The sequence below is a fragment of the Argentina silus genome (assembly GCF_951799395.1).
Source record: "Argentina silus genome assembly, chromosome: 16".
NCBI lineage: Eukaryota > Metazoa > Chordata > Actinopteri > Argentiniformes > Argentinidae > Argentina > Argentina silus.
Window position 1 is genome coordinate 11,480,221 of NC_139670.1, and position 19,945 is coordinate 11,500,165.

The 19,945-nt window shown below is 43.4% G+C and overlaps 1 protein-coding gene across 1 annotated transcript in view; it reads right to left on the reverse strand.

Moving 5' to 3' along the window:
• Positions 1-19,945, reverse strand: part of svild (supervillin d) — a 45,228-nt gene that overhangs the window by 19,279 nt on the left and 6,004 nt on the right. The window contains exons 2-6 of the mRNA XM_083687084.1: positions 12,534-13,095; positions 7,183-7,217; positions 4,215-4,276; positions 2,532-2,647; positions 1,606-1,738 (exon numbers count right to left, since the gene is read on the reverse strand). Coding sequence (XP_083543210.1) covers positions 1,606-1,738; positions 2,532-2,647; positions 4,215-4,276; positions 7,183-7,217; positions 12,534-12,913 — 726 coding nt within the window. The 5' untranslated portion in view covers positions 12,914-13,095. The remainder of the gene's footprint in view (positions 1-1,605; positions 1,739-2,531; positions 2,648-4,214; positions 4,277-7,182; positions 7,218-12,533; positions 13,096-19,945) is intronic.

Here is a 19,945-nt window from a genome sequence, read left to right on the forward strand (position 1 = left end):
ATGATAAGCTACTCTGACTGAAACGGACAGTCTATTTTGCAACACAACTTCCCAAACCATAAGAAAAACTTGGACCCAGGCTGCCCATTGTAACCCCTATAGTTTCTCTCCTTTTAATATAAATAAATAAATAAAAATCCTTCTTCTAGCATTGTGACTGCCCATGGCCCCTGGTCCAAACATTGATTACATTATCTTATGATGGCTGATGGATAGATGACTCACTTACTTAAACAAAAGTATTTGTTGTATGTTGCTTTGAATAAAGGCGTCTGCTAAATGCCATAAATGTAAATCCTACTACCACCAGCCCTCCATGCTCCATTCCCAATGCCTGTGTCTGGAATTCCACCAGTGGAGCCTAACGTTTCCCCTTACACACTACTACTGCTACTGAGGGACTGACTACATTCACTGTGGCCAACAGTGTGTGTGTGTGTGTGTGTGGGGGGGGGGGGGGGGGGGGTGGGGGGTGGGTTGAGAGACAGAGGTAGATAAACAATGATGGGGGAGACCAAGACAGAAGCAGGGAAATTGAGTAATAGAAAGAAAAGAGCAGCCCTGGTATTCTGTTTAGTTGTAACAACACCAGTACCCTAACCCTAACCCTCCCACTGGGATGTCAGAGGTTAGAGGGGATGGGGTTGGTAAGTCATAGGGGAAGGTGAAGAAGGATGGGGAGATGGTCTTTAAGAGAGGGAGTGGGTGTCTGAACAGCTGACCTGGTGGTCTGTGTGTGTGTGTGTGTGTGTGTGTGCGTGCCAACCTTGAGGAAAAACGTTTTGTTCCACCTTAGCGCAACCCAGGTTCTCTAAAATGAGAACATATGCTCAAGGACAACAGAACTGACAAGAGTCAGAACAGACCTGGGTTCAAATAGCATTTCAAATCATTTCAAATATGTTGCTGTGCTTCATTGTGCCTGGCATCATGTGCCTGGCATCATGTGCCTGGCACAATGAAATCAATGGAATAGCTCCATAAGTGCAAATCCAGCCTGTCTGGCACACCAGGCATGCTCAAGCAAATGCTAAAAACATTTTAAAATAGTATTTCGACCAAAGTCTGCCAATAAACAATACAAGTGTGGGTGGCCCAAACACTCATAAATCAAACTGGTTTTGCCTAGTGTCATGAACATAGCCTAAGGCTACATTTAAGAGAGGGGGCAAAAGAGATAATAGAGATAATTAAAGAGATAATAGAGAGGAGCAAAAGAAGGGAGATGAATGATAAAGTGAAAGAAGTCAAGAATATGATGCATACTTTTGTAAAATGCTTCAGAATTGCAACACAGATAAAGGTCAGCTAAAGCTTTGTACTCTTTCACAACACACACCCAAGTACCAAGATAAAGACAGAGTCCATTACTAATAGACCTGGGTACCACACACACACACACACACCTGTCCTTTCATCATTGTGTGTGCATATATGAAGATTGATTACATAAAGTATGTCCAATACACATATTCTACTATACTATGTCACATACAGTAATCTTCATGTGGACAAACACATGCAAGCATGCACACGCACAAACAAATATTCCAAATCGTCATGATTTCTCTCCCTCAACACACACACACACACACACTGACTCACCTTCTCCAACTCCCCGACAGTGGGAGGTTGTGTATGGGCGCCCTGGCTCTTAGACCTGCGGTTGTCGGCACTCTCATCTGCCTGGGAGCCTCCTTCCTCCATTCCCACATCTGCTGTCAATGTCTTCGGAGAGCTGAGAGAGAGAGAGAGACAGAGAAAGAGAGAGAGGGCGAGAGAGGGCGAGAGAGAGAGAGATTATTGTAGAACCAATGGTTCTACAGTAATGACAAGATACAGGTTCTTCGGTTCTCTTATGACATATTCCCTTTCTTCATTTAATTTTTTATCATGGGCACAAAATGTATTTTGATAGCATCCGATAATTTTATATGTTTGGTTGTGCTCAAACTCTAACATGCCAAACTGAAGGTCAAAGGCACATTGTTAGAATACATCTGCATCTAATCTCTAGACACACAGTTAGAGTTATCAGTCCTCTTCCTGACTCAGAATGAAACTGAGACATTCTGTTGATCAGTTCAAATTCCAAGAGGGTAAAGGAGAGGGTGTGTTGACATACAACACACCGCCCATTGCTTACAAAGCATGTGGGTGGACATGATGGTAGACTACTGCAACCAGACAACTGGAGCAACACGTACACGCACACACATACACACACGTACACACACACACACACACACTGCATTCAGTCCAACAGACATTTCTGTTCCCCTATTGATTTGCAAAGCCAGCAAGAGACACAACATTGTTTCTATGGTTATATACAGATTATCAGTATAACCTTCTGTATACTTCTGTCATACACGTACGTTTAAGAAAGATGGGGCCTAGATTTTACACGGTTTTTCAATTGCTATTACCCAACCACAATATAATTTCAATATCATGACCATAATATACAACTGAATAATATAATATTTTGTATGATTTAATAATTGAATAATTTCTCAGACTCCGCCTACCTGTTGGCAGCCACCACCTCCTCACTGGTGACTGGCTGATGGGCTTCGTTGGCACGGCGACCACGCGCCTCTGTCAAGGGACACCCATCTTCAGGGATGACCGTCTTCTCCAGCCCCTGGGAGACATGGATTTCTTTCTCAGAAGGGCATTGTGGGTATTTTCCACATTAAAACAGTCCTCCGGGGTCGTGCTACTCAGTAATTTACTGTCCCCAAAGGTAAACAGTCTAGTCCTCTGTCTCTGTTCCTGTGTGATTGTTTTGGTCCCTATGTGGCCATTAAGTCCTGAAGGGATTGTCTGGTACAGAACAGTCAGTCACATTGATCAACGGTATAAAGTTGAAGAACGGTCTGAGGCTGGTAACATTTGGGCAATTACCTTAACTGAGCAAGAACACAAAATTACTTGCAAACACACACACAAAATTGTATTGTCAAACAAATACACCCAAACACACACACCGTGGGAAAATGTTAGTTAGAACAAGCCCTAGAGGAAGGAGGAAGGGAGAAAGAGAGGAGGGAGAGACAGTGACCTTAGAGATACACAGTGAGGCAACAAAATGACTAAAGCAGAGAAGAAAGACACACAGAAAGTTCTAGCTAAGTAGTGTTGTGCGTGCGTGCGTGCGTGCGTGTATGCATGCATGCTCGTGTGTGTGTGTGTGTGTGTTCTTTGTTCAGAAACTCCAGGGGCTAATGCTCTCCTCTCTCCTAAAAAAGTTTAATAGTGAGTTCAGCTTCTAGGACAGTTTTACCTTTTAACCTTTGCAGACCGTCTGTTTCTCTTTCACGGCTGCTCTGCTGGGGGTTTGAACACCCACCTCTTTCGGGTATGTCTGGCTCATGGGCTGGTCAGTCTCTCAGCTAGGAAAGCCTCCCCGAATAAATAAATCTGGAAGTCCGGAAGACTGACTGAACTGGTGAGTACAAACCCCAGTAGAGCAGCCATCCGTGGATGAGAAACAGACGGTCTGCAAGGACTAAAAGGTCAAACTGTCCTAGAAGCTTAACTCGCAAACTCACATTGAGGCGATTTTGGCATGCAATTCAGAGGATGCTAAACGCAGATACATCTGAAACACCGTCTTTGCGGAAGGATGCTGCCAACTACTGTATTAGCCTACAGTGCCGGGAGCAAAGTAGAGAGCCGATTTACAGGAATGTCACTACTGACCTATCAACAACCTACTGTAATATGCATTTTCATCAAATCTGGAACATGGGCTGAACCATCCCTTTAAGAACACAATAATAGACACGCATGGCCTGGGAATGTCAAGTCTCTGTAGTATAATTTGATTTTTGAAATATGTCCTTGAGTTGTATGCCTGAGTATGCTGGTTTCCTTTCCAACTCTTGGCTTGGTTCTATCTTCAAGGACACACTGTGGACACTGGGGAAGACTTGAGCCAAGCCTGAGTCCAGGTGCATGTCAGTTCAATGCTCTACAGAACAGCTCAATTAGATGTTATTAATGTATTAATCATCTGGAATCAGACTCAGAATACAATAATGAAATTGGTGGAACAAGACCCGGGTAAAACACACACACACACACACACAGTTGTATAGCTATATATAGTCTGCATTCACACACTGTCCCATCGTCTCACACACAAAACAAGAACAACATTATGCACATGCACAGAATCACAAAGGCTTGGGGCAAACAGAGCATACCTTAAACAGAGACATCTTGGCAGCCACACTCATCTTGGCTTGATCTTCAGTCTTCCCGTCAGCTGTCAAAAACACACACAAGAACAGAGGGCTGGGGTTCATTGCATGTTTTTCTTTCAATAGCAGTTGATTGCTCATACCTGACACAGACAGATTGTTCTCTGTCTGTCACCCTCAGATTAGGAGAATAAATGTGTGTTTTGTTTCAAAAACAGACATTGCTTTTTACATGGTTTAGTCACACACACGCGCATGCATGTGCACGCACGCACGCGCACACACACACACACGCGCACCCGCACACGCACTTTTGGGGGGAAAGGACTGTACATTCACCACCTGATCTGAAGAGTGATGCGTGATGAGTTTTTCCCAGGGAAAATGACAGAAAAACATAGGGTTGAGAACGCACAGGATATCCCCTTGGTTGCTGTTTTCCAGACAAATGCCTCTGAGGTGTCTTACACAGCAGGATATGAATGGATGGAGATGTCCAATTAAAAGCTCAAGTGTTCTCTCCTGTCTTGCTAGTTGGACTTGCTGCTGTTGTGTACACAATATAGTGGAGCTTGTGCAAGCCTCCTCGTTAAGAGGCTACACTGTTTGTACCTCTGTTTCTCTGAAAGCATTAGCTCAACCTTCCCCCCTCCTCCTCTCCACCGCCACCAGCTGAAGGCCCAGTTTACCATTTATTTGGGGGGGGGGCAGGGCAAGATGTCCTTCAGCCCTCAGTTTGGGCTACCTGGCTGCCACCCCTGCGATTGGCCCTGAGATTCCATCCCCAGGATGACAGGGCCAACGCCAAATGAAATTAATTCATAAATCAATTAAACACCAATTGTCTCTGCTGGTTCAATTTCTTTTGGACAGACAAATACGAAACCCAAACCCTTTACATAATCCATTCTGACTCCAATGCTGTCCAAAACTCAATACGACACAGCTCAGAAAGGAAATGTTATGCACGCACGCATGCATGCACAAGTCTGGAGCCCACGCTCCAGTTTACTCAGAGGTGTTTTGACTCCAGTCCAGCCCTCTTCACTTAATCCCGGACGTCTATGAGAGATAAAAAGAAAAACTCAAGCCTGGAAAATGACCGCCTCCTAGGATTAGTGATTGTTCCATAAGTGTTCCCATTCATCTTGCTGAACAGCTCATTTCTCTCAAGGGAGCCAATCGGAGTTCCAGGATCCTGGCAGGGGCCAATGGAGCCAGGGCAGATGCGAATATTACCCATCGTCCTCTGGGGACGGTCCAGAACTGCTCTGTGGTTGGAATTCAAAACCTTCTCAGCAGATTTTCTTCCTATTTCATGAGGTAGTCTTAAGTCACTGAAAATGTATGTGCAGAGGCAATGATTCTTGTTTTCATCATATTTTTCCATTCAGGGGAGCAAAATGCAAGCATCTGCGCGAGTGGAACAGTTAAGAGTTTGGGGGAACTCCTGATGTGCCTATGAAGGGATTTTGGCAGTGAAAACCGGACTCCCTGCACCAAGAGAGGAGGTTCCGACAGCAAAGCAGAGGCCTGACCAACTTTGCACACAAACACTCTTTCACAAGTCTACTGAACTTTCCTCATCCCTCTCTTTATCTCTTCAATTCTAGCTTTCTGTCTCCGCTATTCCTCCTCTGCCTCTTCTCTCCTTCCCTGTCTGCTTTCTCTCAAATGCTGTGAATATTTTTTCACAGCAGACTGTTGAATAATCCACATCTTGAAAAAAGCGGTTGACATTGTACAAAAGAAAAACATTACACACCACTCCACTTGTCTCAATTTGACTCCTCCTCTTCTTCCTCTCTCACACACACATTAAACTAGTTTGAACCCGCGCCAGTATGCACTGCCTGGTGGGCTCAGGTGGGTGGTTGTGAGTCAGGAAGCGAGGCAGCGATCCGTGCTCCTGCTCCACCATTTCCTCTCTCTGTGTCCGAACAAGCTTCAAGATGGGATCGGAATAGCACCTTTAGCATGAAAGAGCTGTACCCTAGGCTCTGCACAAACAAACCTCACGAAACAACCTCTTATACACACAGACGTGTTATACAGTAGGCTTAAAGATAGACTGTATGTATAAAGTAGGCTACACATTGACACTAGTACTTACCCAATCCCTCCAACCACAATCACACAGCCACATATCAAAAGCCCTCTTAGACATCCAGTATCTGAGTATGGTGTATACTGTAGCGGTGATAAGCGGGTCAACAAATAAGGCTTGTTTATCTTTTGAGGCCAGAAAAAGCACTGGTACAGTGTACTATTTTGACTGTGTTGGACTACAGTGATGTCGTTTACATGCAGGCCTCAAGCACAACCCTGAAGGCACTTTCTGTGTATCATGCAGCCCTCAGGTTTGTCTCGAACAAAAAGCTTCTGACATCACTGTGATCTCTGATGTTGACTGGTCTTCATTGGCATACTAGAATCCACAAAGCCATTTTGAGAAAACTACAGTTGTATCTCTGTAAATAAATAAAGGTTAAATAAAAACCGACTAACCAGCATTTTTAAGAAACACTTAAAAATGTCTGTCAATGCCTATAATGCACCATCATATCTTCATCATCTTTCAATAGCCTATGCATAGCTCACTGAATTTCTCCCATGACTCGTGTCCCTGCTTGTCTTTTTCATTTAGAAATGTCTGTCAAATAGGCTATTAATTCGAAAGGTAGCCTTTAATTATTTTTTGGCTGCTTTGCATTATCACAGACAAAAGTTGATCTGCTGTCTCCACTTCTCCTTGTAGGACGCAACTCACGCCACTGCTATTTTATTTGAACTCAGTCATGTCCAAACGTTGGCATATCAATATCAGGACATACTAAGTGTCTACGTATAGTGTTGTTCCTTTTTTCCTACCACACAGAAAGGCATGGGGAGTACAAAGGAGGTGGAGAGAAAGGGAGATTCCTGTCTTACAATAGAGGCTTTGAGGGCTGTGAAAGAGGAGAGTTCTTACCCTTTGGCTTCTCTGACTCCCCGGCTTCCAGCAGACTGTAAAATGGGAGAGAGGAGACAAATGAGGTCACACACTGGGAGATGGAGAGGGGAACAAAAGATGACATGGTTTCAACATAATCCACAACAACACACACACACACACTGTCCCCCATCCCCCCTCAGGGTCACACAAGGTCGCAACAGAACTTAGAAACATAAATGTTATTATTACAATATACTGTATTCAGGAAAAAAAAAAAAAAAAAAGCTAAATACTGTACCTCACACTTTGAATCGCTTAAAAAATTCAGTCAAGTTTCATTGAGGTTTTTAAGACTCCACTCACTGCGTGTGCATGCAATCTCATCAAAACCCATGATAGCTGCGATATAACAGGAAAACTGTAGTATTTGTAGACAGCCATTCATCTATAAGTAATAGGCGTTAAATATGGATGGAGAGCAGCTGCGATGGGGACATGGATGAAGTAACATGAGGCATGATGCTGAATGAACACAGGGGGAGCTGGGGTGGGGAGCTGGGGCAGGCAGCTGTGAGGGGGTCAAAGGGCAAAGTGGAGGGTGGCACTGAACCAGAGACACTATAACAACAACTAGCCACATCAAGCTGTTACATTATTGATAATAACACAGAGGTGTTGCTCACTAATACTGTAGCAAGTGAAACATAACAAGGTCACACTCTTAAACAAGATCAAATTCATTAAAGAGATATGATGAACTACACAAACACATCGCACACAAAAAACATGGTGCTATGCCATCTCTACTGTGGAACCACACTTGCACACCACACTTGGGCTTGGTACAGTGAGCGTCAAGCCTACAGAGTAGTCTCTCTCTCTCTGACCCTACCCTTGGCTCAAAGTGTCCTCGCAGACAGTCACAGACTGTGTCCCAAATCGCCCGTTAGCCATGCGACCCCCTTCCGAAGCACCCCTTGGCAACCGTAGGGGCCTGCGGTGCTTGGTTGACACTGCCCCCGGTCTGTCTGCCGGGTGAAGGGGAGGAGCCACATGCATCAAGTCCAGGCTATCCAAATTGTCAAGGTAGGCAGGAGAGAGCCAGATGAAAAGAAGACATTAAAAAAAGGAAAGAATGGGGCAGAGAGAGGAAGGGCATAGACTCATGAAAGGAGAGAAGGTAATTCAGAGTGAAAGATTGGGGAAGTTTTAAAAAAAATAATAATAAGAAAAACAGACAGCCAGTTTGAAGCAGAGAAGTCATTAATCAAGCACTTAGGCAGACAGAGCACTCAAGTCTTTCTCTGAGGTACTCAGAGATTATGTCATGCACTCCACAACTGAACAGCAGCTGATAGACTTCACAATGCCTGAAGAAAGAAATATGTTAGTACAAAGTGGAATGACAGGGAAACAAGTTTGTATGTAGGCCTACATTTACTACAAAATATGAACTTTTTCTAGATAGTGACAATGTGTCTCTGATTTGCTGACTGATCTTATCAACACTAAGACCTAGACAAATACAGTGCCCTCCTTAAGTTATGGGACAGTGTAACATTTGTTTTGGCTCTACAGTATACAGTACTCCAATTTTTAATTTGAAATCAAACTTACTATGAGGTTAAAATAGAGATAGAATCTCAGCTTTCATTTGAGGGTATGAAAGCTGAGACAGACGTTTCAGACGTTGGTGTGTGTCAACATGACGACCAAAAGAGGTGTCGATGAAAGTCAAGAAAGCCATTATTAGGCTGAAAAATCAAGAACAACTATGAGGCACATAGCCAAAACCTTAGGCTTTCTATAATCAACTGTTTTGAACATTAAAAAGAAAAAAAGCACTGGTGAGCTCAGCAAGGCCAAGGAAGACTTCTATAGTGGATGACCAAAGAATGCTCACCATAATTCAGAAAAACAACTGTATCACAGATTAGGAACACTCTCCAAGAGGTAGGCATGAATTTGTCAGATAAGACAAATATAATCATGTACCAGAGTGATTGCAAAAGGAAAGTTTGGAGCTAAAAGGATCTGCCCAAGATTTACAGCATACCTCATCTGTGAAACATGGTGGAGGGGGTGTTATGGTTTTGGCATGTATAGCTGCCACTAGAACTGGCTTACTTGTTTTAATTGATAATGTAACTGCAGCAGAATGTATTCTGAAGTGTACAGAAACATCTTGTCTGCTGGAGTACAAGCAAATGCATCCAAATTCTTTGGATGGCACTTCATCATACAGGACAATGGCCAAAAACATACTGCCACAGCAACTTGGGAGTTTTTCAGGGCAAAAAAGTGGAAAGTTCTTGACTGGCTAAGTCAACCTTCAAATCCAATTAAATATGCATTTCATTTCATAAGATTTGAGACAAAAGACTGAAGACAACTGAAGACAACAACTGAAGATGGCTGCAGTACAGGCCTGGTAGAGCATCACCAGAGAAGATACCCAGCATCTGGTGCGGTCAATGAGTCTGACTTTAGGCAGTTATTGCATGGAAAGGATTGCTGACTAAACATGAGTGGTTAATTTGGACATTATATGAATCTGTCCCACTATTTTTGGTGCCCTGGCTCCAACTTTTGGAGTATAGAGGCAAAAGAAAAAATGCTTCCGTGTCCCATTATGGAGGGCACTGTAAATAATGATTAAACTCCCACTTACATTGTGTGACTGGAGGCCTGTGTCTTTGACCAATCTGGACCCAACACCATAATTACTATAATGTTTACAACAAGCACTGCGCGCGCACACACGCACAGGAAGTAAGTGACTGCAAATAGCCAATGTGCATCCGATACTCCCCATGATAAATAACAAGCAGTATGAAAAACATCCAACTTAGCTACAAAAATGGAGTAAAACCATTTTAAAATTGGCACAGGAGGATGTCTGTCATGTTAAGATAAAAAAACATCTCATAATGAAAAGCTTAGGATCCTCCCTAACCCTATTCTTGTTCCAGACAAAAATACAGTTGAAGTCAGAAGTGTACATACACTTAGGTTGAAGTCATTAAAACACATTTTTTAACCACTCCACAGATTTCATGTTAACAAACTATAGTTTTGGCAAGTCGGTTAGGACATTAAGTAATTTTTCCAACAATTGTTTAGAGACAGATTATTTCACTTATAATTCACAATAGCACAATTCCAGTAGGTCAGAAGTTTACATACACTAAGTTGATTGTGCCTTTAAACATCTTGGAAAATTCCAGCAAATGATGTCAAAACCGCCATAAAAAAGCCAGACTATAGTTTGCTACTGCACATGGGGACAAAGTTCTTACTTTTCGGAGAAATGTCCTCTGGTCTGATGAAACAAAGATTTAACTGTTTGGCAATAATGACCATCATTATCTTTGAAGGAAAAAGAGGGAGGCTTGCAAGCCGAAGAACACCATCCCAACCGTGAAGCATGGGGGTGGCAGCATCATGTTGTGGGGGTGCTTTGTTGCAGGAGGGACTGGTGCACTTCACAAAATAGATGGCATCATGAGGAAGGAAAATTATGTGGATATATTGAAGCAACATCTCAAGACATCAGCCAGGAAGCTAAAGCTTGGTCGCAAATGGGTCTTCCAAATGGACAATGACCCCAAGCATACTTCCAAAGTTGTGGCAAAATGGCTTAAGGACAACAAGGTCAAGGTATTGGAGTGGCCATCACAAAGCCCTGACCTCAATCCTATAGATCATTTGTGGGCAGAACTGAAAAAGCGTGTGCGAGAAAGGAGGCCTACAAACCTGACTCAGTTACACGTTCTGTCAGGAGGACGGGGCTAAAATTCCACCAACTTATTGTGGGAAGCTTGTGGTAGGCTACCCAAAAGGTTTGACCCAAGTTAAACAATTTAAAGGCAATGCTACCAAATACTATGTAAACTTCTGACCCCACTGGGAATGTGATGAAAGAAATAAAAGCTGAAATAAATAATTCTCTCTACTATTATTCTGACATTTCACATTCTTAAAATAAAGTAGTGATCCTAACCGACCTAAGACAGGGAATGTTTACTAGGATTAAATGTCAGGAATTGTGAAAAACTGAGTTTAAGTGTATTTGGCTAAGGTACATGTAAACTTCTGACTTCAACTGTAAGTCATCAAACAGGGTTGTCTGCGAACTAGCCTGACTTGATACCTGAGCATATATGAACACATACAGTGGTGTTCACCCCCGCCCCCCCAAACACACACACACGTTGTTGCCTCAGACTCTGAAATCGAAATGCATTAGCTTACATTAAGAGTTTTTCTTTTTTCGGATCTGCACAGCCTACTACACACGATAACACTGCATTCACACTTTTGTCGTGACACTCATAAGTTAGCTCAAATGCAAACATTTCCTCTACAAGTTACACAATAAGTTGAACTGTGTCTGACCCTGGGGCATGAAAACAAACAACCCTTATGGCATAGTTTAAGTTCAGCTCAACAGTGTACGCCACAATAGGACTGGTCAGGTCAGTTTGAGTCATGAGTCAGGCTTTGAAGTGACGTGTGTGCAAGACATCAAGTTATCTGAGTGCACCATCTTCCTAAATCTTAACTTGATTAATTCACATATTAATTCTACGTGACTACCTGCATGCGTAGCAACATGTCAAATACCACGCTTCTTTCAGGTGGGTATTGCAAAACAGCGTACGTCTTTTCCAGTTAAGATGCAAGAAGATAATCGATTGATAACATCTAACAAGCAGCTAGTCATACTTCTCTTGGTTCGTTAAGCATAGGACTGGATGCTTCAGCACAGAGCATGTTCTAAACTCCCTCCTTTTCTCCTCTTCTCAATCTATCCGTCTATCTCTCTCCACTCATCCCTTTAGGGGGCTTGTCTGTCGGGACCCAACAGGCCCTTGGACTCAGCAGAACCTTTGAGCTGATTACAGGGAAAATAACCGAAATGCGGGACAGGAAATGATTCACATCGTCTATGTACAGAGGACATGCAGGAAATATGTTTCTCTTGAATCTACATTCCCCAGAATTGCCCAACACTCCCAATGTTGTGGGATTGCTGTAAACTGAATCAAAACATGCCCCAGCAAACTAATATGGCAAACCTCCAACTGCTGACTCAAGCTTTTAGCCAGTTTGTCAAACCAAATTTGTCAGATGTTTTAATATCACATACGTGATATTAAAATGAATTTGAAAATATGTGCACTGTCAACTATCCAGGTATTTTGTTTAGGCATGCTGCTGGATCTACACAACCGATGGTATGGGACATTGACATTTCGACATTAGACCGCTTTTGAGATCTGAAACGTCATCTGATTAGTGTCAATTTCAAGGGCAATTTTGTTATACTTCAACCCTTACTACTCCTGTGCTGTGGATGAACCACTGACAAGGAGTTGACTCACCTGTGATGAAAAGAGAGCTTTGCTGAATTAGCAGGCTCTGATTTAAAAGGCACAGTGGTTTCTGCCTGGGGCTCCTCATCACCCCCTGTCTCCTGGGAGGACTCACTGTCAACCGGCTCATCAAAATCTTCCGTCTTACTCCTGGTGCCCCGGCTAGAGCCAGTCTGTTCTGAACGGCTGTCCAACTTCTCCTTGCTAATTACAGAGACCGTCTCAGAGGTCTCGCCAACATTCCTGTTCTTCCTAACATATTTGGAGGTGACATCCTCTGTATTGCCGTAGCGTTCAGCAAGCTCCCTCCTCCTCTCCGCCTTGTAGCGGGCAATGCGCTCAGCCTTGGTCTCCAGGGCGGAGCTCTGGAGGGTGTCTACGGCATCCATTCTTTCTTCCCTCCTGTTCTGTCCTGTTACTCTCCTAGAATAGGAGTTCAAGGCCCCTTCTCTCCAGTGGACGCCAGCAAACCGTGGAGGTCCTGGGGTGTCCAAGAGTTGTTCAAAGGTTGACTGCTGTATGGTTGATCTCCCCTTGATGGATGATGGATCACTTCATTAAAATCATCTCACTGTTGGAAGAAAAAGAGGAAAACACAAGTATTTATGGTGGTGCAATGTTAAAGTAACAAACAATAGGTTTAATAAGACTTCCAAATAAATATGGTACCAAGTGCAATACGTAGAAGGACACACACACCTTCTGTTTGGGTCAATGAGAACTGGCTGTAACCTCCTGGAGTTAGAGCCCAACCCCAGCCCAACCCTGCCTAATGATCCCCCAAGTGAGAGTGAAGTCAGCCAGCTCAGCTCACAGCTAGCAGACCACTGCACTATGACTCTCACATAACCTTGGAGGCCATTTTTAGTTTTTTTCGAGAATCGTTTTGCTTTACTGACGGCCAATGTCTTTCCTTAATCTGCACTTGAGCTGTTCCCAAGTCCATAAAATATTCAGTTTACTTCTACAAGGTTTAAAAAGCAGAAAAGATACTTGGTTTAAGAAGATGTTCAATAGGCTACACGTTATTTACTTAGCGTCCATTGTTAATTGACTACCATTCATGAACGAACGCTCAATTGTTATACCAAGGAAGTGCTTTATTGAAACTAATGAAAAGGAGGTCACATGATAGAGGGCATTGAGAGTACTCTCATTCTGCATGTTCTACATCTAGGGAGATAAGTTTGTCCCCCATGACTGCAACACTCTAATTTACACCAAAATTAGATCCTTTGATTTAGGATACTTTATAGAATATTGCTAGTGGGATGTCATTATCATCTAACCTGATTTTAAAAGCCATGATAATTTATTTGCAATCCGCACTAGTTGTCTATGGTAGAACACTCAGCGAATTCAGGTGTGAATAAGGCGTATTATGGACCCACTTAAATGCACACCAGCTGACAACACCAATAAAACCAACAACATATGCACACTGCCTGCACACTCAAATCGAAAAACACAAAGCGCAGTCTGATTTTTGCAGCCCTCTCACAGCACAAGTATGTTAACAACACTATGGGCTTTGGCACCTCGACATCCCAGGAGCTGGGGAGAGAATAATGGGTATGCAGAGGTATGCTTATATAAGTAGGGGGAGGATTGGGAGGTTAACGTAATCCTCTGGGATCCCTACAGTAGAGGGCGAGGGTTAATTTAGCACATCTGGGATTGCACATTCAATAGCTCTTAGTCAGGGAGGGGAGGGGTAGAGAGTGTGGGAGTGGAGAGGCAAGCACAGGAGGGGGGGATGGAGGAAAGAAAAAAGGGGAGGGTTGGTGTGATGAGAAAGGAGAGGGAAAAGGGAGAGAGAGGACAAACAGGGAGAAAGTAGAGGAGAGCGGAGAAGAGGAGGGTCAGAGGGGAGAATAAATGACCTCAACCTTGGGGAACCATTTCTGTAGTGGTGACAGGGGCTCACAAATCTCCGAAAATGCACCAACCACCTGCTGGGCCATTAAATGGACCAAGAAATGAGACACTCGTTTCTTTAAAAAAAACAAAAAGAAGACTTTAACATATTACACAGGAAGTGAGTGTGATTGGCTAACTTCACCTCACCCAGCCCTCCTAACCTCCACCTAACACAACAACAGTTGGCTAAGCAATGAGGACAACAGTAGGAACAGCAACAGCTTGGCAACATCAGCCGAGACCAGGCGTGCAATCCTGTTAATAGAGCCTGCGATACCATGTGGCCATATGATGCACTGCATGTTAAAATTAGTAATCCATCTGGCCAGACTGATTTGGACTGCAATTTCAGTTTGTATTATTTCCTACTTTTAGATATGTAGTCTTATGCCTGGGACAGATTTGTTTTTCATTGCCCACAAGCGACATCATAAGTACATTTTTCTTTTTTTACAAATTGAAAGCACGAAACAAGCATACACACACGTCCAAGACGTGTGCTTTGGTGAGTACATGAACCCAATGCAGGTCAGAAAAACACTCAAACGCGCCTCTACTTTAGCAACTGTGTTGGTGCCAAGTTGGGGCAACCAATCAGATGTCGCTATGAATGAAGATGCTCATAAACAGCATTTCCTGGGTTCACTATGCCAATCACAATCTCTAATTGGAATCCATTGAAAGGTCAGTAGTTATATAGTATACAGTATGTATATCAATGGCTGAGACCCACGCAGGGAAAATCTACTGAATGAAAACCAGAACCTTGCATTGGCCTTGCTACTTCAGGCTGCAGTCAGGCACTCAATGAGCCACCAAGCAATCTACATGTCATTAATTGGAACAAGTACACAGTGGCAGGCTATTGAAATCTTGCTGGAAGAAAGCAGGACTTCAGCAAAGGTCTGCAACATCGACATAGCCTTGTTTGTGAATCAGAAAACATTGAGTTGCTTCAATCTTACGATGAGATACCTCACTACTCTGCAGTCCTCCCTGACCCAAGTAGCAAGTTCCTTGCTAGGCACTGAATAGTCATGGCGTCATTGACAAATGTACAACTTGTGAAATGTCAATCCCAACCAAAACAAACAATACATCTCATTATGAAGGCAACAAATCCCTGGAGGTTGGATGTTGATTTCAGGATTGTGAACACCCTTACGTAATTTACCAAGTCATCTCCGAGTCCACTCTGTATTTCTTTCTCACTACCTATAAAAGGAGTGCTGAATAACACTAAAGCTTGATCATGCAGATCGAAAACAAAAAGCCTGCTTTGTTTGGAAGCCGGCTTTGTTATTTCAGCCGAACAAGGAGAAGGCAACCAAAGTCGTGAGTCATACTGTGGAGACATCATCACCCTTATCAGGGAACAGTGAACTCACCCAAAGACATTTGTTTCAGGGTTTTTTTTTTTTTAAATCTTTGTATGGTTATTTTGTTAGAGGTTGCACTGTGGATGGAGAGAGCGTGTGGAAACCTGCACGGCTAAAGGCACAGAGAGCTCTCTCAACAAGCCAGTGTCTAAAAGACAGTACTGCTGAAACACATGTTAGACTGTTTAAAGAGAGAACAACTTTGATAGAATGGACCTCATCTATTTAAATGTGTCGCCATGGCCTGACGTTTTGACAGAAGTAATGACACATCACTTTATTTTGTGGTTTATTGAGTGACAGTTTATAAAAATAGATAACAAGACTAGGCTATGTTTTACTATTTTGCTAGAAGTAGTAGGCCTATTTCAGTATTTTCAGTTTTATGCAACGCCAGTCCTCAGTTGCCCCATATTGGATGTGCAAATATCGCTCTTCCATGCCATGTAAATAAACTAGACTAAGTCCAGTGTTTCCGATTGCATGGTTGAGCTCTGACCTGTTCCAGACACAGGGGAGCAGTTACGGCCATGAGAGGAAGCTCTGTCTCAACAATGACAAAGTGTGTCACTTCCTTAGTGCACATCACATCTAACAATCCATAAAGGCACAATCAAAACGTGCACTGTTTTCATCAGCTCGGTAACTGTCCATAGTCATTTTTGGGGAGAGTTGAGTGAAGAGGAGGCACAGATTATAAATTGGTTCAATGGTCGAATTTCCCCTAGCATTGAAACTGGAGTGTCATCTTTTCCTCTCCATGTCATGGAACACCATGTCTATTATGCTTTGCATTGTTGTTTTCTTTCTCCCACACAGACCACCAGCAATGCTGACCAGCAGCCTAGACTTTCACTGGCTTTGCTCACATGCAGTATATCAACAGTTACATGAGTCAGTCCACTAATGGATTCAATATGCCATAGGGAGAGAGGCTACTACAACCCAGAGGATTTAAAGAGCTTTAAAGGGTTGCATTGTTTCCTATTATCTATGTCCATGACATGAAAATGAACATTCATCTATCGTCACCATATCTTTTTAGTTCTGACAAATCCACCGCCTGACCCGCACTGCTGGCCGGTCAAATGGCTGATGTTAAACTACAATGTCAGCTTCAGGGCTTGAACTCAGAAGGGGCTTTAAATCAACGTCAAACTGATATTTCTCTACAGAGCCTGAACCAACATAGGGTTCAACGAATGATCTGTGTCAAACCCTAACCCGAAGCACAGACAGAGTTCGCTGTACGTTGATAAGCACAGACAATAATGGGCCTGTCAGTATGAGTGAGTGAGACAGGTTAAACATTGGAAGTTTACAAAAATAATAATAATTAAATAAAATAAATGAAGAAGGCTTTTAATGAGATCAATCAAATATTATTATACAGCATTTTTGCAAATGAAATAGAGCTGCTAAAAGCTTATATACAGTTTGGAATAAATAAGATGAGTTGCTCACATGGATTCCAACAGCTGAGTGTGGTGTAAATGATCTCATCAGCTAATTCCAGAATGCTAGTTCATCAATAACACGAAGGAAGGCAGAATGGAAGGAACATCACAACACAATAGCATCCTAGTCCGATTAGCGACCCCATCTTCATTTATTAGAACTCCCATACATAGCCCCCTAGAGAGTAAATGTCCTTACACATAAGTGAATGGGTTCAATCACAGTCTGGGAGGAGGCCCAGGGAAAGACCTGCCTCTGGGGCTAACCAATGCCCTAGTCCATTAGTCTCTGGATTTCTACAGAACTCGCATGTCCACACAAGAGCATGCAGCAGGAATGCAGACACCACCCTAAGATCATACAGGAGTGCAAGGTTGTTGTTTTTTACAACCTAAAACTGCTTTGACTGTATGTTTCTGATTGCTTTTCTTGCAAAGAGTCAAAAGCAATGACCACAGTCTGGACTCTTAACAATGGCAGCCACCCCAACACAAGTCCTAATTTCTGATTCACTGGCTGTCATGCCACACCTCCTATAAGAGACATGCAATCATTGTGTCATGCTAATGACCAAGTGTCCGGTCCAGTCATCTAATTGGGAACATGTAAATTTCAGAGACATGCAAATTGGTGGACAATAAACGGCTTAAAATAAAGCGATGTCCTCACAAGTAAACATTTTCATTTGAAAGGGAAGCACAGCGTCAGTATCCTGCTTAGGAAAATCTGAAAATATCTGGAGCATGAAAAAGCTTTGCCACCATAAACTGAGGAAGAACTTCCAAATAAAAGTTAAGAGTAGTGTCCAATCAAATTGGGAGCCACAGAGACATACAGACGTCAAGTTTCCTTTGCTTTGCACCATGGGAAGTGCCCGTTAAACGTAGCGCCAGCTCCTGACATTCACATTCTTCCTGACGGTGGAAACTTTTCTCCAGTGAGAAAACCAGGTGCCAGTGTGCAGCAGCTCAAACAGGCAGCAGGGGACAAGGCAAGGCCAGTCGTCTTTTTTATAAAAGTCTCTCACCCGAGACAGTTCCGAGGGATTCCAGAGCAAGCACCCATACGGAGCGGACTAAAATGAGTAAGTGGAAGAAAAATATAGTATGCCTAATTTCACTGAGAGATGCTGTATCTAATGGAAAATACAGCCTTACCTTATCCAGTACACTACACCTCTTGTTGAGCAGAATGGTTCAGGTCAGGGGAAAGTTGTTAGGCTAAGGCCAGCAGACACGTATCCCCTGGACAGCGAAAGTGTGTGTCCTGTCCCGTGTCCCGTGTGTGATTCCAGCAGGGTCATGTGACCGCCAACAAGAGGAGATGGGGCTCAGTATGGGCCATCAGCTCGTAATCCAATAACACTATCTGACATCTACATGTGCTAAGCAGCAGCTTAGGCCGAAACTATTTAACCAACTGCAGCCAAAAACGCTATATGGGCAGGGCTAGTGCCATGCATTTCCGCCCCCATACAGTAATAGACTGCATACTGGGAAGCCAATGTGGTTCCCATTATAAAGCCATTTGACAGAGCTTATATGGCTGTTTACGGGCCCACAGTGCCATCATAGGCAGAATGAGGACTTAATTACAATTGCAGAAACTTTCAACACAATCCACTCATCCTTAAGCAAGGGACCGATAAATAGAGAGCTTTAAAGGGAATGCTGACAGGGGGGTATTTTGACATGGCAGGGCTTCAATTGATGTTACTCATCTCTTCCTTGAGCTTTAGTGAGAGGGAGCAGGGAGGAAAGAGTAGGGGGGAGAAGGGGATGGGGGCAGGATTTGGGGCATGTGTCTCCAGGGTGCCAAGGGGCTCCAGTCTGGTGATGCGATGGTGGGGTGGGTGGGGGGTTTCAGGAAGGGGCAAAAACAGGGTCTGATGCTAATCCAGGACACACACATACACACACACTCAGGCACACACGCAATCCCTTTTACCAGCAGTCCAACTGACTGTAGTCAGTCACCCATAATGCTGTTGACATATCAACTCAGCCAACTCATGCCCCTACTCCAATTTACCTTTGTGGCTGTAAAGTAATGGGTTTTTTAACACTGACCTGGTTGCGATTTACATTGTTACTGAACCAGTTACAGCTGGATGTCACAGAAAGTGTGTTGCTTCCTTTCTTGCCTTGAAGTAATTTCTAACAGAGACAATGGCCATTGTGTCCCTCTGTGGTTGTGTGTCGTTTCTTTTTACACAGCACAGTGTGTGGAATTTTTCTATTTTCCTGGATTTGGGCTCTCATGGCTCACCTTTGTTCCTGTCCCTTCCGGCTTTCTATTTACCTCATTCAAAGGAGTCATTAAACTTGAGGGAGGGCAGTGGGTAGAGGACAGACACACACACACACCCACCCACAACAACACAACACACACACACCACAACACGCACGCTGGGGGAAGGGAGTGGTTTGTAGGCCTTTATCAGGCTGGTAGATCAGGAAAGCCCCATCCAGAGAAACACTCACTATGCATAGCATGCTGAGCTGGATTCCTCTCAAACAGGCCAGAGAGAGACAGAGGCTTTTTATGGGACAGATGTAGCAGAGAGTACGAGTACCACACCTTTAAGCTAATCAACTCCTTTTGTTTAGCATTTTTACACTTATCCGACTTCTGTTTGCACTGGGTAACTGAAAAGTACAGGCT